Source organism: Peromyscus eremicus, chromosome 3 (genome assembly GCF_949786415.1).
Source record: "Peromyscus eremicus chromosome 3, PerEre_H2_v1, whole genome shotgun sequence".
Classification (NCBI taxonomy): Eukaryota; Metazoa; Chordata; class Mammalia; order Rodentia; family Cricetidae; genus Peromyscus; species Peromyscus eremicus.
In genome coordinates, this window is record NC_081418.1 from 98,318,339 (window position 1) to 98,345,107 (window position 26,769).

A 26,769-nucleotide genomic window follows, 5' to 3' on the forward strand; every position below is an offset into this window, starting at 1 on the left:
TGACTGGAGAGCTCATGGTACAGATACTTCAAAGGTGGGCCTAGGAAAGTTTGTGGTTATTTTTCAGGTCAGTGGGTCAGCAGATGGGAGATGAAGAGGAAGTGCAGTGTTTCCGAGGCAACTTCTCTGCTCATACTTCCTTCTTTAATCTTCTCTTGTTACAACTTGGGGCAAAAATAAGCTAACTTCTGTGCAGAAAGAAAACCCTGGGTACACACATCTTCTATTTCTCTTCTCTTGGTGCACACTGAAATTCAGCATGGACAATCTAATTGCATAACGTGCTTATGTTTTGTTATGGTCTCCCCTTGCTCAGGGGCATGAAATGGCTCCTCTTTTCCCTCTCAGAAGAAGGTTGAAGCCTCACTCTACACCTAAGGGCCACTTCTCTGGGCCCAGTAGCCCATTGGCTACTGAGTACTTGAAATATGGCTGATGGAAATGTGTTTTTACTTAATTCTATTTACCCTAACACACGTAACTGCCTACAGCCACTTACGATGACTGCTGTGTTGTCTAGCACAGTGCTAGCTGGGGGCTTGGTCTTCTCTCTACTGGGTTCCTGGCCTCATTGAAGCTCTCACCCTGCTCTTGCAGGGAATTCTACGAACACTGAGCAGTTGTGGCCTCACTCTTCTTCCCTTGTTCCCTGTAACCTGCTCTGCAGCCTCATGCCTACCTAGTTCATACCTCCTCCCTGAGGGGAACACTTACCATGGGTGTGAAGACCAGCTCACAGCAAAGCTTGTCACCATGACCATGTTTATTACGAGGAATTAACCATTGACAGTAGCAGATCACCTACAAAGAGGGGCTCCCCTCCAAAGAAGTAACAAAGAATGTTAGTCAAAGCCAAGACCCACCAGGCTGCTTCTCTCGTACTTGCATCATCCCCAAGAGGCCTGCCTGGTGGCTAGAGGCTGAGATGGGACAGGAAGCTGCTCTGCTCAGTTGCTGGCTCACTGCGCTGTTACTGTCCCCCAATACTGGGCTTGACTTCCAGCTGTGAAGAGTGTGTACAGATCTCTCCACATGCTGTAACTTGGAATGGGTGACCCTGGACATATTATCGGATCAGGGATGGTAGGATGATGGCACGTACTCAAGACACACTGGCTGGACATATGGTGAGAGGTATTTCTAGGCCACGTCTTGGTGTCATGCTGTCTTCCTGTCTCATGGCTATCATGTCCTCTTTGGGCCATATTTAAGAATACCAAGCATTCACACCTCCTCCTCCTGCCTCTCCCAGGCCATTCTTCAGGGCACAAATGCTTTTAGGGGTGATCATTTTGGGCTTGGTTATTGTTTTTCACCCTAAAGAGTCATGTTCCTCCAGAACTAAATTATAAAAGAATACCTTACCCACTAGGTTCTATGTTAATCAAATTCCCTCCAATCCACAGAATCTTTCTGGTTTCTTCAGACCCCTGTCCCATTTCTGGATGCTTCTGAGATCTTCCACTTTCCTTGCCTCTAGAAGTGATCCTAATAAGGTCTGTGGGGTTGTGGGAGTGACTCAAGAGACCCGAGTCCTCATAGATACCTTTGTCCAATTTCTTCCTTTTCTGTGTTGGTTCCATTTGGTCCTATGGAGGCTCCTCATCACTCTGCTACAAGAAAGGGGCCCTCTTCCATATCTGATGTTGCTTTAGGTGGGTGGTCGTCAGAGTTGCCCTGGAATGGGCTTACACTGAGGCCAACACAGCAGAAGAGAATGCCCATCGCCTCACTCTTCCATCCTCTTCAAAAGCTTTGTGAGTGAAGGACACTTTTACTTTTGTCCATGTGCGCCTTCTTCCTGGTACAGATGAGTCTTGTCAAGATACACTCCCACATAGAAAGATATGATACCGCACAGAGGCTTCGGTCCTTCACTCAGGTCCACTCCTCCTCGTTGCTCCATGGCCAGTGCCTGTTCATCGTCTCACTGCCCTGGGGGTTCCTTTGAGTAAGTGATCAGCGCCAGTGACAGACTCTGGAAATGAGTAGTCAGCTGGGAAAAAAGTTTGGAAGCAAAGTTTTTTGTTGTTGTTGGTTTTTGTTTGTTTGTTGTTTTTTGGTCAGGGTGTCAAGACTCACAGATACAAAGCAATCTCTTTACAAACCAAAGTGGCATCAAGCTGAAAAGTTCTCTTCCACAAGCCCTGACTGTGCGCTCTTCCGTGTTGAAGGCTGTCCAGTGGAAGGCTCAGTCAAGCATGTGTTGCAACTCCTCCAGTTCCCTAGTGGGAGTTACGGAATAACAGGAACACAGAGTGATTGCAGGGCTGAAGGGCCCAGTTAGGCAGAGCTCTGTGCACACAGCACTGTAGCACTCTGCATTATAGAGGTGGTGGGTTTTGATACCGCTGGAGCAAAGACTGCCATTCTGTGGAAAGCTCTGGTACTTAGAAGGATGCCGCGAACACGAATGAATGAAGGCTGAGAACCATGGGCCTAGAAGGAGGCAGGTAAGCAGGAATCAAATGCCACAGGGAGAAGTTTGCAGTTAAATGCACTAAAGATGGGAATGAGTGAAATCAGGAGGTTTGAAGCTTGAAGTGAGAGAGACTGAGGATGCTCTTAAAGATGCTCTCCATCCTTGTAGTTAGAAGTAGTCACCATTGACAAAAGTAAGAGTGGCGTCTGCTTGACTAAAAGTGTGCTGAATGGTTTGTTTGTTTAATCTTCACAATTCTACATTGTAAGGACTATCAGCAACCCAGTTTAGCTAGTATGGAAACTGACTGGGGCTTGGAGAAGTGTCAGTGAAAAGCAAGAGAGAAAGGCCAGTTCTCTAGTCAGGCAAGGAAAAGAGATGAGAATAGACTCAATAACTTAGTCATATTATTAGTGTCTCAGGGATAAACTAAAGCTAACTAAAGAAGCAGAGAGCTAGAGATGTGCTTCAGCAGCAGAGCAGAGCCTAGACACTGGGGTCCAGAACATCAGCACAAGGCCGTGGCTCTGAGTGTCTGGAAGGCCACTGCTGAGTTGGCTAGAGGAGAAAAAGGCAGATGTTAGAAGAAAGGGTTGGCTAGAAGCCAGCAGAGCTACTGGGTCACTTTGGAGGGACAGGAAGAAAGGAGATAGTTGTTCTGGGTGGGAGTCACCATGGAGGCACAGGTTAGGACCCGATCAGATGACAGGCAGAACTCTGTAGGAAGCCAGAAGCCAATGATCGCATGCAGTGGGCGGAGGAGCTGGGCTTCAAGCCCTACTTCTGCTTCTGCTAGTGATTGACCATCTGACCAGAAGCATAAGACAAATGTGCCAACCGAAGCCCTTGGCCCAGCCAAGTGATGTAAACACAGTGGGCGGGCACTGGAGGGTACATGACACTTGACCAGAAACTTCAGGAGGTGCCAAGTCCACGGGGACTGGCAGGGGGAGACAGAGTGGGGCGGCGGGGTCCAAGCTACAGGCTGGCTCCTCAGAAGGGCCATGGAAGAAAAACGGACAGCTTCCGGTGGTCCGTGCAGCTGCGTGGGCCTTACTCTGGACACAGAGCAGGGCATTATTTTGTCCTCTGTCAGATACTCCCACGCAGGAAAAGGAAGCACCTTCTGTCAGATGCTGTGGCCACTTCCTCTTCAGAGGCCCCAGCCAATCTCCGCTTTGCAGCTCACAGGGCCGGAGGCAGCTGGACTGCAGGCGCTGGTCGATTGCACTCCTTTCAGGAGGAGGGCCCCCCCGCTCCTCTCTGGGGTGTGGGGGACAGCAGGGCTTCCTCTCAGCCCCCCTACCCCACCCCGCTCTTGACTCCCTGCTTCATGTCCCTCAGTCAGCCCGCCTGTCTGTTCCTCTCTATAGCTCGGTCAAGGAGCGTGATGACTGGGGAGCAGATGGCGGCCTTTCATCCACCAAGCACCCCCAACCCCCTGGAAAGGCCGATTAAGATGGGCTGGCTGAAGAAGCAGAGGTCCATCGTGAAAAACTGGCAGCAGCGGTACTTCGTGCTGAGGGCTCAGCAGCTCTACTACTACAAGGACGAAGAGGACTCCAAGCCGCAGGTACCTGCTGCGTGTGTGTCCTTGCTTCAGGTCCAGAGGAGCTGGGCAGGGGCCCACTGGCTACTTTCACTTCTCTAGGCCTCCTCAGTGGGGCCAGACACCTCCAGCTGGTGCTGCTCCCTTGTCATAGATTTTCTCTACATGCCCTGAGTGTGAAGAAACGTTCCCACTAGCACAATAGGGTTCCTAGGGTACCCCAAGTCCAGTCTCACACCGTAACGGTGCCACTGAGATGGCAACCCATCATAGCAGCTCAGAAGAACTGATCTGGGACTCTGTTGTTATTGTTATTGTTGTTCAATAAGTATGTCTTGGACAACTATTGTATTTAATGCCTCATGCATTCATGTATAAATATTCCCACACCAGTTACCGCCGGAGACATGTGAAGTAAATCAGTCAGGAAAGCAGGGGAAATATCTGCTGAACGGAGCAGCAAATAATCTCAACAGATAAGGGAAGCATGGAGTTGTTAGAAAAAGGATGAGTTATGTGAGGAGAAGAGGGTGAGGGGAAGTTTGGGAGACATGTTGCGATCTTTAATGGGGCAGGAATGCAGACTGACGTCATGCAGGTGGTGGTAATGCTAAGGAGAGGGGGTACCAGGTGGGTCTCTGGGACAGGGGCCTCCTGGGCAGAGGAATGGCCACCCACAGACTAGAGGAACGTAGGTGACCTGTGTAGGGAGCACTAGGGGTTCCGGGTGGCAGGAACAGAACCAGTTCTGAGAACCAGAGGGGAAGAGGTCAGAGCAGTGAGGACAGGGGTGTGGGTTTAGGGGGCAGGTTGTGAGTGTCACTGCAAAGACTTGGGGTTTACACCAAGTGTCATGGAGAGCCACTGCAGGATCCTGAACAGAGGGAGGCAGTCTTCATCTGGCTGTAAACAGATGGTTCTGTGTGTCCTAAGACAGACTGAAGTTTGGGTAGGCAGCACAGGTAATATAGACAGCAGTCACGGTGCTAGGAATGTCAGAGGGGGCTGTGGGCTGAAGTTCAGCGGTCAGATTCAGGGTATGTGGGAGCAGAAGGACAGCATCACACCTAGGGTGAGGATGTCTTCAAGCTAGCTGCGATCCTCAGCCTCAGGCCGGTCTCTTCTCCCTGTCCCCTCTATTCTGATGCTCACAATGGGAAGTGAGAGTGTGAGAGGCCACCACTAGCCACCATTATGGGTTCCAGAGTATAAACTAAGGTCCCTAGCACCGAAAGATGCTGCATACCCACCAGGAATTCATATCCGTGGTAATGGAAACAGGGTGGAAGAGCTTTACTAGAACTTATTACAGAAAATAGACTCCCAAAATTAAGAAGGTGAAGACAAGCCACATATGGATACTGGGGGTAGTTAAGCAGGTGAACAGACAAGCAGATGGGTGGAACCAAAATGAAACAGTCACGGAGACTCCGCCTCACCGGCTTTTGCGGGCCTCTGAGTGTGGTGACTGGACTTCCTGTTCTTTATGAACAGCACAGATCTTATCAAGTCTGGCAAACACAGGACAAGATCACGGTGGCTGGTGCATCAGAGTGATGTGAGAATCCTCTGGGAGGCCACGCCGCTTCGGCCACCCCAAGCCCACCGAAAGGGCTGCTGGGTAGTGGCCGTCTCCGTGTGGAAAGGGGAAGGTGCCTCCCGTGGAGCACTGTGCTCTTGCCGGGGCTCCGCACTTATCACTGCCTTTTCTGGATCCTCCCTTCTTGTTAATAACCAGACAACACTGCCGGGCCTGTGTTTGTCACGTGGTCTCATAGTATGAAGCCCCCATGAAACCCTGCTCTGTAAAAGCAAACCAGTGACAGCGGTTGTCACGTGTGAGTCCTGGCTTCTTCCCCACGTGAGAAACTCACAGCTTCTCGTGATTCAATTGACCGAGGATGAGTAGGCAATTATGTTCTCGGTCCTCAAGGACAGTTTATTATGAAATCTGTGAATACAGTAATCAGACCAAGAGGCCAAGGGAGGAAACCGCACAACCCCCACCCGGTGGCTGAAATAAAGAAACGGCTGATAAAACAACACACTCCTTTCAGATCTAAAAATACAAATTGTGGGGAGAGAATGGTTATTCCTTATAAAGGATGTATTTTACTGCATGCTGCTCTGCATCTTTGTTTGTAAAAGCTGCACTTGTACACGGTAGGAAGTTTAGATCATCAGAAAAACACAAATAAAAAATTATTCACAATCCCATGTGAATAATAGCTGCCTAAATCGAGCATTCCCTGTCCACAGACACTTAGGAAGTTGTTCCGTACATGTGAAATAAGGATATCATTTCATAAAAGTGGCAACACGTCACAAATGTTGTTCTAGTGTTGACTGTTAGTCTAGAATGTAGCCAATGATCATGGTAAATAACATATTGTACAGACTTTCTGAAACATAACATACATTTTTTGCTGTTGTTTCATGACAGGGTTTCTCTGTGTAGCTCTGGCTGTCCTAGAATTCTGTCTGTAGACCAGGCTGGCCTTGAACTCACAGAGATTCTCCTGCCTCTGCCTCCTGAGTGCTGGGATTAAAAGCATGTGCCACACTGCCTGGCAAATATTCTGAAGTTTAAAAAAACGAATTTCTTACTGTTGGAAATCTAATTGATGGGCACAGTATATCCCAAACCACAGCTGGTGGCTGCTCTATAACCTTCCTGCACTCTTCATCATCTCACTCAAGTAAAGATCACTTCTATTTAGTGTTTAATGGGCGGGCTGGGGGCGGGTATGTGCATGTGAGTGCAGGTGTCCAAGGAGGCCTGAGGTGTCAGATTCCCTGGAGAAGTTGTGGGCTACAGTGCTGGGAACCCAAATCGGGCCCTTTAGAAGAGAAGCAGGCACTCCTCCTAACTGCTGAGCCATCTCTCCAGCCCCACATTACTCTTCTGATTACTAAATCATTTACCATGCGCTCACATAGTGTAAGTTCTAGTGATGGGGTGCTTAGCAGCTGGCTAACACAGAGTTTGAATGGGCCGCGATCTGCTCTCAGGAGCCATGCACTCTGCCTCTGCCCCATCTCCACTCAGAAGCCACCCAGGCCAACTGGCAGAGTTAGTGACAGTAGTTACACACAGCTCAGACCCTTCTCTCCATGCTGTCCCACCTTTACCCCCCAGGGCATCTTCCTCTAGTCACCCCCTGTTTGCTTATGCTGTCCAAGGGTCTCCCTGCACAGTGAGAGGGGAGATCTGCAGGGAGCGTTCTGGTCAGTGTGAGTGATTTGAATTCTGTTGCTTCTTTGCGCCAAGTCTGGTTAGGAAGTCCTGATCAGGAATTCTGGATTCTCGCTGTCCAGTGTTCAAGTCATCATTTTCCAGCTAATTCACCTCTTGAGGTCTCGTTCCCTCACCTCTCCAGCTGAGAGAACAATCCTTCCTGGATTTCCCATAAGGATCTGCTCCACTTACCTATTTGGAGCAGTGAGCAGGGTTTGTCATCCGGCAGGTACTCAACAGATTACACATACATGCAGTAACACTAATACTTTATCTTTACAATTTTGTGATGAAGTTATTTGGGGTATCAAGTGACAGTTTAGAGAGGTACCTCTGAAGGGGACTTCCCTTCCTGGTGGCATTCCTTCCTGTATAAAACGACATGGCTTTTTCCTCTGGAGCGGCACTAACCCAAACTAGTACAGCAGCTATGTGATATTATAGCGTGTGGTGAGAGGTGGTCTCTGGACAGTGGGGACCTGCAGGTGACCGCACTAAAGACTACAGAGGTCCTGCTGAGCTCCACTTCATAGACAGGGAGCTTTTCCTCCTTTCTCTTTTCTGCTCCTTCTTGCCATCTCCCTCCTCCCACCCCTTCCTCCCTCCCCTCCTCACCCTCCCTCCCTCTCCTCTTCCTTCTTATTCTTTCTTTTTCTCTCTCAGACATCTTTATTCTTAGATCTCAGGAAACTTTCTTCTTCCAGGCTTCTGATGTTATTTTGGAAATGTCTTGAGCTTCTAATCCTTTACACGTTCACTGTTGCTGGTTTTTCTTTAGACTGTTGGGAATAGTGACAACTCAGGACCTGATGTCCTACCTTCAACCTCAGGGATGTGTTTATAAATCAGGAGTAACTAAGTCTGGAGAAATCAACTGTGTCATTTAGCTCCCAATCTAAACCGCGTCTGAATGGTGAAGTGACAGTCCTTGCTGTGAGGATCTAGTGTGGGAAAGCCCAACAGGTTGCTGAAGCGTCGTGTGCATGCAGGGTGGAAGCTACTTGGCTCGCTGACAAGCTGCCTCCAGCCAGGCCCTTGTCCTGGTGTCCCTAGGCACCCAGCAGCTGCCACTCACCTCGGCCAAGGCCTGCATCAGAGGGATGCCCTTTAAACTGGGAGCAGCTCCCACGTCCCTCTGCTTGCTCTCCTCACTCTACTGTTAGCATCTCGTTTGTTTCCCCAAGTTAACTGCTTCCTAGGTAAGAAATTGCTGATTACATAAAAAGCATAACCTTTGATCTTTCAGGGCTCCATGTATCTGCCAGGCAGTACAGTCAAAGAAATCGCCACAAACCCCGAAGAAGCTGGCAAATTTGTCTTCGAAGTTATTCCAGGTAGGTAGCCTGCATTTCTATCTCATACCTAGAAGTCAAGGTGACAATCCATCAATCAACCATGCTGTGAACTCATAGTGGCTCTTTATATAGTTAGTGAACATATCCAAGGTGATTAACTGGCGTAAAGGACACCCATGACAAGTGGGTGCTCATTTGGTGCAATCCCGTGAGTGTTTCAGGAGTGCCTGGAGCCAGGAGTTGTAGCATGAGGCTCTGGGCCCTCACTGTGAATAGCCATCATCCATTCTCCCTCACCCAGTTTGCAGCATACTACCAGTCTGTAGCTAGAGTTTTCCTGCCTGGCCCACAGTCAGGACAAATCTCTGTCACCTGCCAGTCCCACAGCTGCTCAGACCCAACCAAGTAAACACAGAGACTTATATTGCTTACAAACTGTATGGCCATGGCAGGCTTCTTGCTAACTGTTCTTTATCTTAAATTAATCCATTTCTATAAATCTATACCTTGCCATGTGGCTCGTGGCTTACTGGCATCTTCACATGCTGCTTGTCATGGTGGCGGCTGGCCGTGTCTCCCTCTGCCTTCCTGTTCTCTCAATTCTCCTCTCTGTTAGGCCCGCCTATACTTCCTGCCTGGCTACTGGCCAATCAGTGTTTTATTTATTGACCAATCAGAGCAACACATTTGACATACAGACCATCCCACAGCACCAGTTGAAATACATGTTGAGCTGGGTGATACTGCCACATGAATGGGTTGCATTGGTAGAATCTCAGTGGTCCTTTATGTTCCAACAGGACCTAATGAAATTAGCCTTGGAGAACTTAAAACACTATAGGTGCTGCATGTCACCTGCGTGCACATGGGCCACATGCTGGAAGGTGCCTTTTCTCCAAGAAGAATATATTAGGAACAATGGGAATTTAGCACATACCCCCGTATCTGCCACTGTCTCTTGCTTTGAGGCTGCCCCTGCCCAGCCAGGAATGATAATAGCGCTATGCTGTCTGGTTGCCACAGCCCTGATCCTATCAGGGAAGGTCACGAGTTCCTAGACCTCTCCTTCTTGCTCACATAGACAGCCATGTACAAAGAGCCATGGGTAGAGAAGGAAGCATGGCGGAGGAGTAAAGTACCCTCCCTGGAACCAACCTCCCCACACCCAAATCCTGACCACGCCCCTCACTGTATAGCAGCCCCTCTAGTTTCTCCCTGATGTTTCTGTAATTACTTATCTGTAATGAGGACAATGATGACAGTGAGGATTACATGGAGATGTCTGGATAAAACATTTGGTATGGTTCCTCGCATATAGTAAGTGCTATGCAGATGTTTGGTTTTGGGAACATCTGGTGGAAATCACGATGCAGAGAAAAATCCTAATGTTGGCTGACAATTTACACCAAAGAGAAGGAAAAATGAAGTCCAGGTGATTTCCTGACTTCTCTTGTTTTCTAATCTGAAGATCTAGCCACTTCTTCCCACCATCCCAGTCATTCCTCCCATTTCCATCCAGGAAAACTCCATCAATTTCCCGCCTGAACTGTGATGTTCTAGGATCTCTCTTCCAATGCAACTCCTGGACTACAACCACCCACAACAGTGTGTCCCAACGACTGCATTTTCTACCCAGAAAGTCCCATGGAAAGCTCCCTGAAAGTGCATTGTGGGTTTGCCCCATGAACCCCCACCCTAGAAGACTGCTCTGTGGGAGGGAAGGGAAGAGGCTGTCCCTCATCATCTTGCCCACATATATCGCCTCCTGCAGGAGTTCCTGGATGCTAGCTCTTCTCTCCCTCCCCCTCTCTTCCTCTCCTTCTCCCTATTCTGTCTTTCAGTCTCTCTGTCTTTCCTTCTGTCTAACTCATTGTCCATCTGTCTCTTCCTGTCACGGTATCTTCCTCTACCCACACAGGTGGGTATATAGCAATCCTAAACTCGGAACCTCTATTCCTACTGCTGTTTCCAAGGCTCCACCTAGCATAGACTAAGCTACATAAAATTTTCAGTTCATCTCTTTGTCCTCCTCTTGCAGAAGGTCATGCTGCCATAAGAAACAGGATTCCCAATCAAGGCCCTCTCTGCAGTCCCCAGGTTCAGGGCCACACAGTAGTGTGTACTTATTGTTATGCCTTTAATGTACAGTAGGCAACTGTTGAGGAAGGGCATCCCTCTCTGCCTGACCGTTAGCTTGAGAACAAGTGTGTGGGGTTCTCCTCCCATTGCGTAACACATCTCATTCAGCCTTCACACATAGCACTTTAGGAGACGCTGTCATTCATTCAACAGCAAATGTGTTGAGCATCTGCTCAGAGCTGGAGCTGTGTGAGGGCGGGTGGTCAAAGAACAGAAACAGCTACACACAGCTAACAATCCAGCCTCACACCAAATAGCCCTGGTGAACTGTATCATTTTTCCTGATGGGAAAATTAAAGCAAGGAGGGAAGACGTTCTGATTGAGGCGGGTGGAGGTGGTTGCTTTGTCATTGACGGTGGAGCAGGCAGAGGATGTGTCCCTGAGAAGGTGGGATTGAGGTAAACTTAGGAAGATGCCAACAGAGAAACTTAAGTGTTTGGCTGGAGGAAGCCTTTCCGAGGACAGGGATGGCCAGTGCAGCATCCCCAAGCCTCTGTGTGCCAGAGAATTCCAAGTGGACTATGTGGTCAGGGTGACATGACTTTAGGAGTAGGGGATTGGATAGGTAGTTCTTGGCAATTATAAGAAACTGAACGTCTATGGCAGAAGGATGGGAAGCCACTGGGAAGTTCTAAGAACAGTGGCATGACACGGCTCATGTTTAAAATTCATGTCATTTGAGAGTAAAATGTAAGCTATAGGGGTGAAGACAGAATGGGGATGGATATCAGTGAGGAGACTTGTGCAACAAGGCAATTCAGAGGTAGTGGCCGGAGAAAATGTTTCCCAGTGGGGTTTCTCAAGGCAGAACCAAAGGGGTTCCTGGAGCCAGGAAACCAAGAGGTGTTTTGACAGTGCAGCAGACTGAAGTGTGTTCACAGCAGAGAAGGATGTCAGATAGATTCTGCCCATCAGGACGTCCATAGGGAGGAGGAGAGCAGCAGCCTTGCCTGGCATTTGGTCCCCAGTGGGTAGATACTTGGCATCTCTGGGCTTCAGTCCCAATAACCGTAAACTGGTAACATCATGACTCCTGGGACCCTGTGGCTACTCAGGTAGTTTTTAGTTCTTTCTTAAGCATTTATTGCTTTCAATTTTACCCCTGGAGATCCCACAAGAAAGGCTTTTACAGAGATGAGACCATGACAAGATGGATTTAGAATCAGCTCATCCCAAACTGTGAAAGAAGGCTTGGTGATGCTCAGTCCAGGAGGCCAGAACCAACGGGGTTGGAAAGCTGCTTTCTGCAGGAAAATCCAGGGCTAGGTCCCAGGACAGTTGGAATGGGCTCTCTCAGATGATGTGGCATTGTAGGAAGGGGGGGGGGCTTCAACAGCATCCAGTGATCGAAGGGATTACTGTTATGCTTGTCCCTTCTAACACCTTTACCAGCTAAAGAAAATTCTCTCTCTACAGATTTCTGCCCACGGGGAGGTGTAGGAAGATGTTAGGTTCCTTTTTGTCCCCCATTTCTTCTTTTATCACTTTTCCTCATTTTTTGTCCCTTCCTGTGCCACCCCTTTGTCCTCTCTGTGTTTTCCACCATCTTTTTGCTCACTTGATACATTTAAGCTTTATTTAGTTTAAAGTGAAAACGGTAAACAAGGCCCTGACAATCTCCATGTGCCCCTTAACTAAGCATTGGAACCCCACCTCTGCAAGGCTCCGTGGCCCCAACATCTGTGACGGGAGACACCAGTTCTATGAGAAAGGCACTCTGGTATCCACGGTCCCTCTTGCCTGGGGTTTTTGTTCCCTTCCGGATCTCCACAACTGAGCTCAGGCTGTCTTGGGAAGCATCTGTTGTGGGCATGGGGACCAGAAGTCTCCTTGAACGCTGAACTGAGTGCTGCAGTTGCTCTTCCTGTCAGTAGCAAATGGCTTCTGGCCTCTGTGGAGGCGGCTCTCTGCCAAAGCCAGGGCAGCAGCGAGCCCTGTATTCAGTGACTTGTCAATAGAAATAAGCCATTGGCTAAAGCCGTAAAAGTGGACTGCGATTCGGGGCCACTAGGCAAGGTTAGACAACACTTGACTGAACTAAGCGCTTCACTGAACTAAGAAACCAGGTTCAAGACCCTCCTCACTTCACCCCCCAACCCTCCCCTACTCCCTGCCCCCCCATCCCCTGGCTCGGGCTCCTCCCACTCTACAACCTCCCCATGTATTCTCTTTCCTCCAGCCTCATGTGACCAGAACCGCATAGGACAAGACTCCTACATCCTCATGGCCAGCTCTCAGGTAGAGATGGAGGAGTGGGTTAAGTTCCTCAGGAGAGTGGCCGGCACGCCCTCTGGAGGTAAGGACTCGCACCCACAACCGTTTCTGAGCAGGCCTCCTGGGAAGAGGAAGCAGGCTCCAGACACCTTCTCTCTCTGTGCCGTGTTCAGGGGAGAGGATCAGAGACCTCTGAAGTCACCGGCACAGTCAGGTCCTCTGCTGAGTACCGGGGAAAGAGGCTCCTGGGGATCTCGACACCCTCCTAGCTCACCTCAGAGAGCCAACTCCAGATCAAAGAGAATCATAGTGAGTCCTTTGCCTTGGCCAGCGGAGGAGTGTGACGCCCCAAAGCAGGGCCTTCTCCACTTTCACTAAAGTACTGTCTCTGAGGTGAAGAGGTTGGCTAGCTGACCTGGGTTCCTGGCAGCCTTAACTCTTACTGTGCCATGGGTATGTCCATTATGGATCCGAGAAGTCTAATGACAAGATGTGCAACCAAGGCTGGTCAGTACAGAAGGACAGCTGCCCCCAAGGGAGGGGAGGATCTCTCCGGGCCTTACAGATGTGCGGTAAACTCTGCATTTAGCCTTTTCTAGGGTATACACAGTGTTTGAGGGCTCTGGGCATTCTAGTGATATTTTCACCCTTGGGCAACGGCCTGACTACAAAAAAACAAACAACAAAAAACCTGATGCAAAGTATGTATGAGATCAACAGATATGAGTGTAGCATGTTTTCTTCATTTCATAAAACCATAAAATAACTCAAATGGGTAAGTTCACAAAATGCCATTTTCCAACATTTTAGGAAAATGAACTATTTGTGTTGACTCCAGGAAAACTATAAATATGTAATTAATTATTGATGTTGTCTCTTATTTAGAACTCATTTATGGGAGCATTCATAGTTAAATATTGATATGATTTCCCAACAGTTTCTTTCAGAAATTACAAGAATACCAAAATAATTTTATGTAAAATTGAAAAAAATTAGTCATTTCAGTTTAGAGCTTCTTTGTTCCAACCAGCGTGGTGTGTACATATATTTTTTTTTCTGAAAGATAAATGTAGAATGTATGAAATCTTATATGCTTTATAATTTAGTTATTCCATGTTATTATAAAATCTTTTTAAAAGTTTATTTTTATGATTTGTGCATGCGTGTGTGTGTGTGTGTGTGTGTGTGTGTGTGTGTGCATGCGCATGTATGTGGTGCTTGTGGAGGCCAGAAAACTGTGTCAGATCTCCTGGAGCCATAGCCATAGGCAGTGGGCTGCCTGTGGATGCTGGAGCCACACTCTCATCCTCTGAATAGAGAGATGCCCTCTTCACTGCGGAACCATCTCTCTGGTCCCTGTCACAGAATCTTATTGAGTCATTCCAAAGACTGTTTTGATGCAGAATAGAAATCCTGTCCAGTGCTGTTAAGTAGCCAAAAGGGTTGCTGGGTAGATGCACTGGGGACAGGAACTCCCCTGGGCTCCACAGGGACAGGAACTGAGAAATGGAATTCTATCAGTTTCTCCAGGGCCATGCCTTCACCCAGTGGCTTTTCTTTGCACACTTGCCTGGTTCCTGTCTAGCCAGCAGTCCCTCATGCCCACACTCGTCCCACATATATTCTTATGCCAGCCAACGTCTCTGCCAGCACCAGCCCAGCCTCTGCAGCCCCATTGTTAACTCCTGAGAAAGAAACTCCTCCTGGCTCAGCTGAGGTCAGGATTCCGTCTGGGGACTTGGGTCCTGTGGCCTGCCAGGAGGGGCTTGGAGAAAGAAGCCATAGGATAGGAGTGTGTCTGCTGCCAAGGCTTTCATTAACATCTGCACCAATGCACAGAAAGCGCCATGGCTCTGCTGGATGTCTCCCAAGTCCTAAACACAAGCTTTTATTGTGGTAACTGTGCCAAGAAGAAGATTTTATTTATTTATTTATTTTTAACATATGAAAGCTTGATCCTGTGTTATTTCCCCCTGGAGTGTCTTCACCACGACCTTCCTTAAGCCCCTGACTGCAAGATCAAAAGCCTGCTGAGACATCCTTTGCACAGTAAAGGGCTTTGGTCATTGACAGAGGTCATGGGTATTATCTAACTGCATCTACTCTGTGCTCTCACTGGGCCCTGTGCCTTCTACCAGCCTGGATGAGTCTGGCCATGCTGACCTCTGTCCCCACATTCAAAACTTCCTCTTATCAAGCTCTCAGCCTCCACCCTGCGGAGGAAATTGAGTTTTAGTCCTGGGGGTGGGGGAGCACTGTGGACTTATTCAGGGAACGGTATTAGCTGTGCTGTGATGACTACCCATTGGACCAATGTGGCAATGTCACAGAGTAAACTAAGGAAAACCGACCCTTGGTGTCATTTACCCGAGACTGAAGAGTTCTGATCTCTCCTCTCGAACAAAGGCTGCCCTCTCTATCTATTGAACAACCTAGCAAATAGGACATCAAAAAGGAACAAAGAACTCCTGTCTTGATCAAGCTTTTCTAGGGGTCTCAAAGGGAGAAAATGGTTTTAAGGACACTACTAACTCAGAACAGCATGCGAAGCCACAGCCAGTTAGGATCAGCCTGTACCTGCAGGCTGTTTTTGTCCTCTTCATTGGGCCCTTGCTGTCAAAGCCTGACTGATCTCAGCAGATAGTCTTTAGTCTAGGAACCACATCTTAAATGCACATTCATTGTTCCCAGGCAGGGGCATGACTGAGCCTCAAAGGAACGAGCAATACATGGCACCTCAGGAGTCCAAAGTACAGTAAGATCGATTAGGCTGCTTTTCTTAGAAGTCAGTTAATCTAAGCAGGCTGGGGACACAGTATGTAAGAAGAATGAACACATGGTTCTCAATGATCTCAAAGCACAGGATTGCCTTTGGTTTGTAAAGGCAAGTACCATACAGCACTTCTTAGAAAAGTCGTTCCCACAGACCAAACATGGATTGCAGATAACAGAGCTTCACTGCAGCTGTGACATCGCTCCAGTTCTTCCCATGTTAATTGAGGGAACTTCGGACCCAAAAGAGTGGATGGCCACCACCAGGAGACCATCTGGAGAGGGCCAGGGACAGAGCCAGGGCTCTTCGTACGGTGCCATCAATGAACTGCAAGTGGATAGCAGGACGTAGTCCCCAAACTGTGATGTCACTAAGACACATTGCCAGCTCATTCCAACCCTAGGGCAACTGTGCCTTTCCCATGCATAGCTCGACCACTTCTCATTACCCTCACTCCTCCACCTGGTCGAAAAAGAATCCCTCCTGCTCAAACCCACTGCTAAACTTGCATGTCTTCCCTCTGACAAACACACTGATGCCATCCGTCAGAATGGGCCTGACAACGGTCAGGTCAAGTCCCCTCTGCTCAACCCTTTCCTACTCTTCCCTTCTCCACGTGAAAGCTAAAAGCTGTATACTGATTCACAATGCACACTGTCCCCTTAATTACCTCTTAGTCCTTGCTTTCTAAACCTCCTTCCACACCCACTGCACTCTAGCATCGCCAGCCTCCTCAGACACCACAGGCATGCCCCTGCCTTAGGGCCCTTGCACATCCTGTTCTCTGTTCAGAATTCTCTACATAGCTTGCTTACTTGTGTATTTTTTGTTTGTTTTTCTTCGGGCTTTTGCTTAAAAATCACCTCAGTAATTCCCTTCTGGGGCATTTCTGTTTAGATAAAGACATTTAGTAGCTGTCTTTATCTAGCCCAGCCCTCCCTATTCCTCTGTTATTTATTTATTTTTCTCTCCAGCATGTAAACCCTTTGTAACTTTTGATAAATATTTATTTCCTAGTCCCCCTCACTGGGATAAAGTCTTCAATCTGTTTGGCAGGAATTGTTTTTCTCTGTGTCCCCCAGGATTGAAATAGTACCTGGCTTGTGTTAAGTGGACTGGTTAAGGAAGAACTCCTCTACAGCAGAATCACTCTGGGTCGTTCTCCCAGGCTACTCTTGCCATTGGCTGGTGCTCAGCCAAGAAAGGACTCATTGAAGGAAAGTGCTCCTTCTAGAATTATTTCCCGTGGAGCGTGTCAACATCAAGCCTTGTTGAAGTTCTTTTTGATCCAAAGACATCGTTAGGAAATCCAACGAAAGCATGGAAACTAGCCAGAATGATAGCTGAACTCGAAGAGCTTCGCCTTCCACAGCAGGGTGTTCTCTGACACCTGTAGCCTGCCTGAGTGCCAGCGTTAAATGAGAGAAGCCACTCTGGGTAGAACTGACACCTTCTCCTGCTCCTGTCACTGGAGAGGTGGCCCCAGGTCTCCTGGCTTCTCAGATGTTCCTCCCTTCTGGCAGACTCTGCATGGTCCTCACATCTCCTTTGGGAGAAGCAGCTTGGTGTTTTCTAGCAGGCTAGCTGTTTGCAGAGGAGCCGCTGGATAGACGGGCTGAGCATCAATACCCTGGAAGTTGGGGATGTAACCCCAAAGTCTTGCCAAGTAAAGCAGGGAAGGAGAACGGAGGCAATCAACTTCTAATAGCTCATCCCAGGCCTCAATTCTGGTGTGTGTGTGTGTGTGTGTGTGTGTGTGTGTGTGTGTGTATTCTCTAGACTCCTCTCCTCTGCATGGAGACCACATCCTCAAGTCCTCATGGGGAAATCTGGTTTCTGTCACCTAGGAACAGGCAATCCATGCTGCAGATGGCATCTCTGTTGACTGTTTGCCTTGCCCTCTGGATACTTGCTCAGTGGCTCCTGGACCCAGGAATTCTGTGTTAGGTTTCATCCTTCCCTCTGATGCTCCAGTCAGAAGACAGGGTTCAGCTCCTTTGTTTAGGTTTCTTTGTGGATTTGCCAACACAAGGCTTATGCCATGTAAATATTAACTTATTGTAAGCCTCAAGGAGTTTTTCTTCCTCTGTTCTTTTATTTCTTTATGCCCTTCAGAACATGGTTTCACAACCCACAGCACAGTGCAGCTATGGGATGTGCCATCCCTTATTCTGTGTGGCCTAGTCTTTCTTTCTAGCTAAGCCTGATAGCTTTTACTTATTTCTACCAACTCTCTCATCTCCCCTTCCTCTAGCTCCTAAACATAAGAAAGGCATGTATCTATTCATTTACTCTAAAACTCTCTATTGATCACATGCCAGCACCAGGGAGAAAGACTCACTGGTCCTCCCCATTGGGCAAGAGAAGGAAATTTCTCTCTTAAGGAACTCATAGGCTACTAAAACACATTAAAATTAAAATTTAAAAACCAAGGGATAATATAAAATGATAATTTTGAATAACACTCTGAAGGCCGAGTGTGAGTGTTCATGCCTATAATTCCAGCACTTGGGGCCTAAGATAGAAGGCTCACTGAGAGTTTGAAGCCAGCCTGGGCTACACAATGAGTTCTAGGTCAGGCTGGGATAGAACCTGCCTTAAAAAATATAAGTGAAAATGTGTCAGAATAAAAATGCCAGAAACAAAGTAAATCTGTGTGAAGGAGATGGAGGCAGGCTTCCCTGACCTAGAAATGACTCACACTGAACTCCAAATGGGCAGGAGAGGTTAACCAGACAGAGAAGCGGGGAAAGGAACAGTGTATCAAAAGGAAGAGCACCTGCAAATGTCTCGAGATGGGAAGGTGAGCGTATGGTGGGGGTCGGGTGGGGGTGAGGGTAGCTGGTAGCAGTAGGGACAGCTGGTGAATGTGCTGGTTACTAGGACCAACAGGTAGCCATTCAGGAGAGAGGTTCAAGAAAGAAGGCGATGAAGTCAGATTGTATTTAAAAGCTCATTCTAGTTGCTCTGTGCATCATAGCCTGGGCGGGAGGCCCAGAGAGAAGGCAGTAGACCAGGCCAGAGTGGATGGGTGGCAGCTTGTACAGGAAGGGGGCAGTGGAGCTGGGAGAATCGAACAGGTTTGCACAACACTCTAGAGGTGGCACTGCCAGGACTAGGGTGTGAATTCCGTGCGGAGGGAGAAGGGGGGGTGTCAAAGATGGGTCCCGATTCCTGCCTGGGGAATGACAGAGGGGTGAACACTTGGCTGGCAGGACGAGACTGCCCCAGGCCCTTCCTGGCAATTCTCTCCCTGCCTGTACCTCTGCGGTGCTCTTTAGGGTACACAGGGTCAGCTGCAGCAATGTCTTCTCAAGAGGAGGGGGTGGGGGGACTGGCTTGCTTCACCCAACAGCCTACCTCTGAGATCATTGTCTCAGAAGACCCTGGCTGAGCCATGTGTGTCTCTGAAAGCCTTTCCAGGAGAGGGTGGGCTGGCTTCATAAAGGCTAAGTGGCATTCTGTGTTCCTGCCAGACAGCTTGATATATGGCACGATGCTGGTAAACGCTTGCGTGTGGGATTTTCTTTCTTTCTTTTAACGCACCTCAGAGCTGTCCCCTGAATGGCGGCTGACAATTAGCTGCTAAGTAAAAGGAGGCACTTAGTTTTATTGTGTTCTGACAGCTTTATGTTTACTCTCTGAAAGCCAAGGGAGCCAGCCTCTTGTGTGTAAAGGTGAGTAGGGAGAAGTGTTGGGAAAGGGCCGGGCAGGTGCCGACACATCCCTAGGGTTCCGCCCAGGAGTCAGAACCTGAGCAGCCTTTGCAAGCATGTGCTGATCTGGAAGCCGGAGAGGACAGTTAGCTCTGGCAGTGCAGGAAGAGGCCAGACTGGCTTCTCTCTCCGAGGCAGAGTGCTCAGCAGCCATGCCTCACGTCCCCAAGATGCCGCACTGGGAACTGGGTTGCGGCTTTCCCACCCTGGCGCTCCTCTTTTGCTGGAACTTCAGGAAGAGAGCCCCCAAGCTCCGAAAGAGAGGTATTTCTTTCCTATTTTGACACTCTTCCAGGAAAGGACACTTTTCTCAGCTGCTCTGTGCTCTCGCCTCGGGATAGGGTATGCATCTGAAACTGAGCCCTGGGAAACCGTGAAGCCGGCACAGGGCAGTGCTGGGGTCTGGCTGCAGGGGGGTGGAGGGAGGGGGGAAGGGTTCAGAGAAACTGAATGGTGACAGAGGAGGGACAAGATAAAGGGGGAGGTCACAGCTGATCTAGCCATTTTCACTTCTCTAAACCACTCAGTGCCCTGGGGTTTTGTAGCCGCTCTGGGGAGGGATCTCTGGGGCTGAGGGCGGAAGATGGATGGACAGGGAACAGAAGGGGCAGCTGTGTTATCTGTGAGAACAGGATGTCACTGTCTTGGGCTGTCAGGACAAGGCAGCTCCTGTTCAAAGCCTTAGGTTTGAGGACTGAGGAAAAATTGGAGAGGATATCAGAAAGATAGGATGGCATAGCTGTCACTGGAGCACTATGGGAAAAGCACCAGGAGGCTCTATCCCTGGATCCTCCCTGGACATGGATGATGTCTTAAATATCGTTACAGTGAGTTGGGGAGGGGGGTACTGTGGTGTAAAATCCAAAACTTCATGTATGATAGGCAAATGCTATGAACTATAGTCCCATCCCCTTAAAAGAAAAGTGTGTGTGTATGTGTGTACATGCACGCACGTGCACTAAGTATGTGCACATGGAGGCCAAGATCAACCTCGGGTGTCGTTCCTCAGGAGCCATCCATCTAACATTTTGAGATGTGGTCTCTTGGAAGCCTGGAACTCAGGTTTAGGGTGGTGACCAGCGAGCTCTGGGACCTGACGGTCTTCACCTTTCGGACTAAACTGATGCTCAAGCTCGGGTACTGGCACCTGCAGAGCAAATGCTTTACCCATTGAGCTTTCCCCCCAGCCCCTGTTTTGTTTTCTTACCTTTTTTTTTTAAAGACAGTAGCCTGACTTCTCATTGACTTTAATAAAACCAGATAAAACTGCTGCACAGAGAGTCCCAGGAAAAAAAATATGGATTTAGGCAAATTTCTAACCTGAGTCTACTAGCTTCTCAGTTTCCAGCTTCAGATTAGCCCAAGTAAATCAGTCAATTGCCCCATTCAAAAATTAGCCAGACCAAAGCTTGTACAGCTTAATGAACTGTTATACAGTTAGAATTGGCATTCACCAATTGACTGAAATACGGTCTTAGAAAAATTCCTAATCTGAACCCACCTTATTTTGGTGTATGATATTTTTATTTGCAAGTTTTTAATAATAAAGTTAAAAAAAATAAACCAGTCAATTGCTGTGAAGATTGTGTTGCATTTAGCAATTATAAATTTATATTGCAACCACACAATGGCTATACTTGATAGGCTGACTTTTATAACTGCTAAGATGGAAGTGCTTCTGCTAACTGATTGGCTCAGAGTGACAGTGAGCTCTGGTGAATGAATTGATTGGACCTCACATTGCTGCCAAGAGCAGAACTGTGGAGTCCAGATGCCCTGAAGGAGTGGGCACCACCTAGGCCGGCCTCACTGGCCTCTCTGGTTTTTGTCCCTGGGCTGCCTCTCCTTCTATCCCCGTATCCAGGCTTTTCCATGTGTGCCTGGAAGCAAAGGTAAAGACAAGGGCTGGGTGGTGGTGCATGCCTTTATTCCCGGCCCTCAGGGATTACTTGGTGAGTTCACGTCCAGCCTGGTCTACAAAGCGAGCTCCAGGACAGCCAGGGCTGTTATACACAGAAACCCTGTCCCCCAAAACAAAAAGCAAGCAAACAAACAAACAAAAAAACAAACAAAGGTAAAGGCAAGGACCCAGAGAACAAGACCAGTACAGTTGGTGCAGTTCAGTGTGTGTGTGTGTGTGTGTGTGTGTGTGTGTGTGTGTGTGTGTGTGTGTGTTGGACTCAAGGATATGCTTTGGATGCCACACTCCCACGTGGTCTGCATGAGGAATGATACAAACTGACCAAGACAAGCATAGGGTACTTGCGGGAGGGTGGGGCTGGAGGGGGTGGGTGTTGGGGGGGGGGGTGGGCTTGAGACAGGGTTTCTCTGTGTAGCTTTGGAGCCTTTCCTGGAACTCACTCTGTAGCCCAGGCTGGCCTCTGCCTCCTGAGTGCTGGGATTAAAGGCCTGCGCCACTGCCCAGCCATAGGATACTTTCTTTCATGGAAGAAGGGACACAGTGGCCCTCCTGTTTCTAGGGCGTTGCTGAGTTCTCCACAGAGGGATGGCTTTGACTGAGTTCTAAGCTACAGATACGAAGTTTGGGGATTTCATCCTGGAGGAATTTAAAGTCATGGGTTTGTAAGGAAGTGAGTTAGGACAGGGAAGAGAGTGCCTGGGACAAGCTAATGCTTGGAGGTCAGGGAGAAAGGAAGAAGCCCTGGAGGAGGGTGAGAGCAGATGATGATATGAATGAGGAAGCCAGAGAGGGTAGTTCCAGGAGCCACTAGAAAGTGTTACAAGAGGGGAAGTGTGACCTACTGGGCCCCAAGCTGCCGACTGAACAGCTGAGATGAGCACTGGAAATCTAACCCCACAATCAAAAAATGGAAAGGCCATTGGTCTCCTTGACAAGAGGGAGTTTGGAGAAATGCTGAGCAGAGGGAAGTGTGGAGAGTGGGGAGCATGGGAGGAGACAGCAGGTGGAATGTTCCTGAGGTCTAAGGCAGCCTCTGTGCCAGGAGATAAAAATAGGTGAAGCAGACGGGCTGTCTGTCTCTGAGGCTCTCACAGCCCGTGGAAGAGTGCTGCTTAAATAAATCATCACAAAACTACGTCAGAGGCGATAAAAGAGGGTGTGAACGGGGAGATCTGTGGATTCAGAGAAGGCTCCATCCCCTTCCTAAGTCTTCCAAACTCAGGAAGTCTGGGTGTTTAGGGGGTGTAAGAGGAAGGGCTTCAGCTTGCGAGTTTTTAAGTGCAAGCCTCCTTTTTATTCTAACATGACCTCAAGCTTCAAAGATCCTGCAGATGATTTGCTGAATGATTTTGTGCATTCTGCAGGAGAAACTTGCAAGAAACGCAGTTGTCTCTCCCTCCAAACTGTAACAACGTGAACAGTGGCAATGAGGCAGGAGGGGGTAACATGTTTCAGGTGGCCCAGTCTGCTTGGAGGCAGATTGTGTTTCGGGATAACTCCAATGTGATGCCCTCAGTCTCGCTAATTGGTCCGGTTGCGTTAGACACCTGTTGCCAGAGGCTTTGGGTTCTCATGGCACTTGATACTTGGTTGACTGTCTAAATGCTGTGGGTTGTGAGGAATGTGGGAGTGGGGGAGCTGGGACTAAAGAGGAAGCAGGATGAGTGTGGGATTGAAGAAGACCCTGGGAGACGCGCTGTTCTGTGTGGACTGAGGAAAATAGAGGAGGGAGGGGAAGCAGGGTGTGGCTGTAGTGGTCACTGGTTTTTAGGTGGTACCCAAATGTGTGGAGACATGGAAAGGAGGCACAGGGGAGCCACCAGGATGAGAATGGAATTTCTGTAAGCACGTAGAGAGGAATGGAAAGAAAGGCAACACAAGGGTATCAGTGTTTGGAGAAGACCAGCAAGTATGGAATCATCCAAGTCCAAAGTAGGATTTGGCCACTGGGAGGGCATCAGATATCACCAAGAAGTTTTAATGCAAAGAGATGAGCTATGGAAATTAAACTATGATGAGTTGAGAGTTGGGAAACTGAATAAATTCAGTGGGCTGTGAGGGAGGAAACACCCTCCAGAAGTAGACACACATTTTGTGAGAACAATGGCAAATAGAAAAAGGTAAGAATTGCTGCTTTGCAGAGCTGAGGTAAGGGATTAGTCTTTATAAATTGGCAAAGATGCAGATTCTCTTGACTCTTAAAGACCAAGTCTCGGAAGAGCTGGAGAGGATGGATCTGACAGGTTCAGAAAGCAGCTGGTGGAGGAAGAACAGGGTTCTTCTTCCTCTGAGAGAGGAAGACCCTGTTGAGGAGGAGGGTGGGGGCAGGGCCTGGGTGCCAGCCTTGTTTGTCTTCCCTCAGGGAGGAGTCAGTTGACCTGCTGAAGCAGGGAGGAGGCGGGAAAGTGAGTGACAAGGCAGTGAGGCTCAAGAGTGGTGAAGATTCGGAACCCAGCTCTCACGAAGACTGGACTAGTGCATTCTGGGATACGGCACTATCTCTGTGCTGTATCAGTGGACTGACCAAGTCAGACCTGACAGGGCAGGGTTGTTGGAGGGGAACGTAATATTGAGAAATGGATATCCTGCTAAGAGCTACATGAGAACAGCTGAGTGTGGACCCGGCGGAAGAGGGAAGTCAGACTTTTCTTGGCTCTCAGTGTATTTGGGCTATTTGTCCCCATCTGGATCTAGTGGCCCACCTATGCCCACATTCCATGCTCCAGAAGACATTTGCCTTTCCCTCTGACAGTGGTTCTCCATGCCTCTCAGAGAGAATTTTCCAGTGTGGCATGACAGTCTGTGTTTTAAGTCATTTCAATCATGGTCTGGCGCAGTGGAAATATCTATCCAGCTCCTTTCATAGCAGACAGAAGCCCAGTTCTGTGGGGTCTTGAACATTCTGACTGTCTCAGCATTTTCTACGTGGTCCTTTCATTTTCATAATGGGAAGTTGGGTAATTGGAGGCAATGACAAGGTCTTTGTGCTCCCTGTCATTCCACAAGGCTGCTGCTGGCCCATGCCGGGCACTTGATGACGGTTACAGAGGGAACTGGATTAATTTACGTGATGACTGCTAGTGTTCCAAGCAAAGAAATGCCAGAATAGCCATGCGTTTTGGAAAATACTTGTTTAAAGATATTAATCCACTAAGTAATTGAGCAGAATCTGTTGCCCACCCTCCTTGTGCTGGGCTCACAGCGGGGAAAAAGAGACCTTACCTGTGTTTTCTATCCACAGGAACGTATGGTCACATGCCCAGACACAGACACACGGTCCCAATAGCCCTATGTGAGAGGGGTGGAACGGACAGAGAGGAAGAAGGGCACACACAGTGGGATGTAATCTCTCTACCTGAGAGCAAGAAGGCCTGGCAGGGATGATGATGACGTCAGAAAAGTCCCAGGAGGGACAAATAGAATTCCAGGAGGCGGGGAAGGGGGCAAACGTGGGAGGGAGAAGAGCGTTCGAGAACATGGAAACTGGAGAGCACCGTGTTTTGGGAGCATCAGAGTGAGGTGCCTTTGAATACACATTAGTAGGTCATACAAAAATGGTAGGTGGACGTTAGGCCAGCACTGAGATGCACTGAAGTCAAACAGGTGACATCTGGGCAGATTTAGGATCGGAGCCAATACCCTCAGCTCCCAGGACCCGATACCGCAAGGGAGGAGCCATCTGGCACTGAGGGCCAATTGAAGAACACTGCTGTGGCAACCTAGGAAGAGGTGTATGACCTTAGAAGCAGGGCAGTGGTACTCTAACAGACCAGTGGGTTAGAGAAGTGCCAGAGGGGTTGAAAATGCCAGATACTGGAGCAGAGGTCAGAAGGACACGGGGATTCAGGAGTCTGATACCGTTCTTCACAGGTGGAATCCATATTAAATAGTGTCTGGATGGAGGAGAACAGCCAGTGAATCAGGGGGAGAACCAAGAGACTTTGCAAAGGGCCAGCTTCTAGGACAGAGCCCAGGTTTGGACAGAACTGAATCCATCGCCCTCTGAACCTGAAGGGTACAGGGGAGCCGTGGAGCTTGTGGGAAGAACAGGTAGGCCTTGACTGCCTTCATGTAGATCTAATCTTGTCAGGCTCAGGGGTGGGGAAATTACAGAGCCGGGTGCTGACAGAGCCAAGGTGGAGCTGGCCCACGCTTGCTCTGCTGGAGGCTGTGCAATTTGGAAAAATATTTTTGCAAAGCAATTTGCATACCATCGGGTCAAACCACTTGACCCTGTAGTTCAACATGCAGAAAGTCGCCCCAGGAAAATAGTTCAACAGCATGAAATATCTGAGCTCATCTATCCAAACACTAATTAATTCGACAATAACCAAATATTAGGCCTTCGTGTGTGGACATTCCAGTGAACATGTTCACCACAGCTGTGCTTTTGAAAGTAGAGGAAACACTCTGAGTTCTACAAAAGGCCTTAACGCTTAACTGGGTATGAGATAACCAGGTCATGGGCTGGCTCTTGTGCTTCCATGCTCAATGTTACCAGTAGAATTCAGTTCTTGATTTTCCTGTGTTACCTTTAAACAAGACCCAAAGACAAGTCATTTGAATTTCCTGAGGCTGTACATTTGGGGCTGTTTCTGTCAGTCTCCATTTTGACCCCCCCCCCCATTTTTTTTTTTTTTTTTTTTTTTTTTTTTTTTTTTTTTTTTTTTTTTTACGTATTTAAGACAGCACTAAACTTCTGCTGAGCACCATGTGCCTGGAAGCTTGTCAGGCACTCTGCTTACCGCTGCTCATTCATTTCATCTTGACAGCAGCCCTGAGGTGACAGTACCATCATAGTCACTTCCCTCTCAACCACACTGAGCCTTGGAGGCATTGGTAAACTTGTCAGATGAGTAGCTGGGGCAGGGCACATTCAGAAGCCAAGCCTGGCGCTGAGGCCCTGGGATGCAGTGGGCTGTCTGTCATAATGGAATGGAAATAATATGCTTTCTCAGTGAGAAATACACTTAGAGATGAAGGAAATCTCTTTAATAGTGCTGAGTTATCTGGGGCTAATGGCCAAGTAAGAGTTGACTCCCCGGTACAAGATTTCATTAGCTGCTTGCACCTTAGGTATATGCATTTTACATACGCTGCCATCCTTACATCTCCTTCAGGTCCTGGCCCCAGGTTACACTTCAAATAGTTTCAACAGCGTCAGGAGACTGCCAGTCTGCCTGCTTAGGCAGATAGGAGATGTAGGACAGCACACATGTTACATAGTGCCAGAATTATTTTAAGCATATTCCTGTTGTTCTCTTTCAAATAGTTGTTAGCCAGGGTCACCTTGCCCACCCGGCAGGATTATGCCTTTCCTGATTAGAGCACAGGTAATTTAATGGCGGGACAGGACTTAATGATGGCTGCAACTCTGCACTGCCCTCCCTGAGCTGTCTCTTAGAGGTATGTCTTTATTAGGGAAAGAAGTCTGTCTTAGTCACTGTTCTATTGCTGTGAAGAGACACCATGAGCACAGCAACTCTTACAAAAGAAATAAT

At 48.5% G+C, this 26,769-nt stretch overlaps 1 protein-coding gene across 2 annotated transcripts in view; it reads left to right on the top strand.

Moving 5' to 3' along the window:
- The first annotated feature begins 2,233 nt into the window (after positions 1–2,233).
- Arhgap25 (Rho GTPase activating protein 25) overlaps positions 2,234–26,769 on the top strand; it is a 42,364-nt gene continuing 17,828 nt past the window's right edge. Inside the window, exons 1-4 of one of the 2 annotated variants that reach the window (XM_059258120.1) lie at positions 2,234–2,453; positions 3,796–3,995; positions 8,456–8,543; positions 12,824–12,940. In XM_059258120.1, the coding sequence (XP_059114103.1) occupies positions 3,813–3,995; positions 8,456–8,543; positions 12,824–12,940 (388 nt within the window). In that variant the 5' untranslated portion in view covers positions 2,234–2,453; positions 3,796–3,812. Of the gene's footprint in view, positions 2,454–3,395; positions 3,996–8,455; positions 8,544–12,823; positions 12,941–26,769 lie in introns of those variants that run through there. The other variant, XM_059258119.1, reaches the window with a different exon arrangement.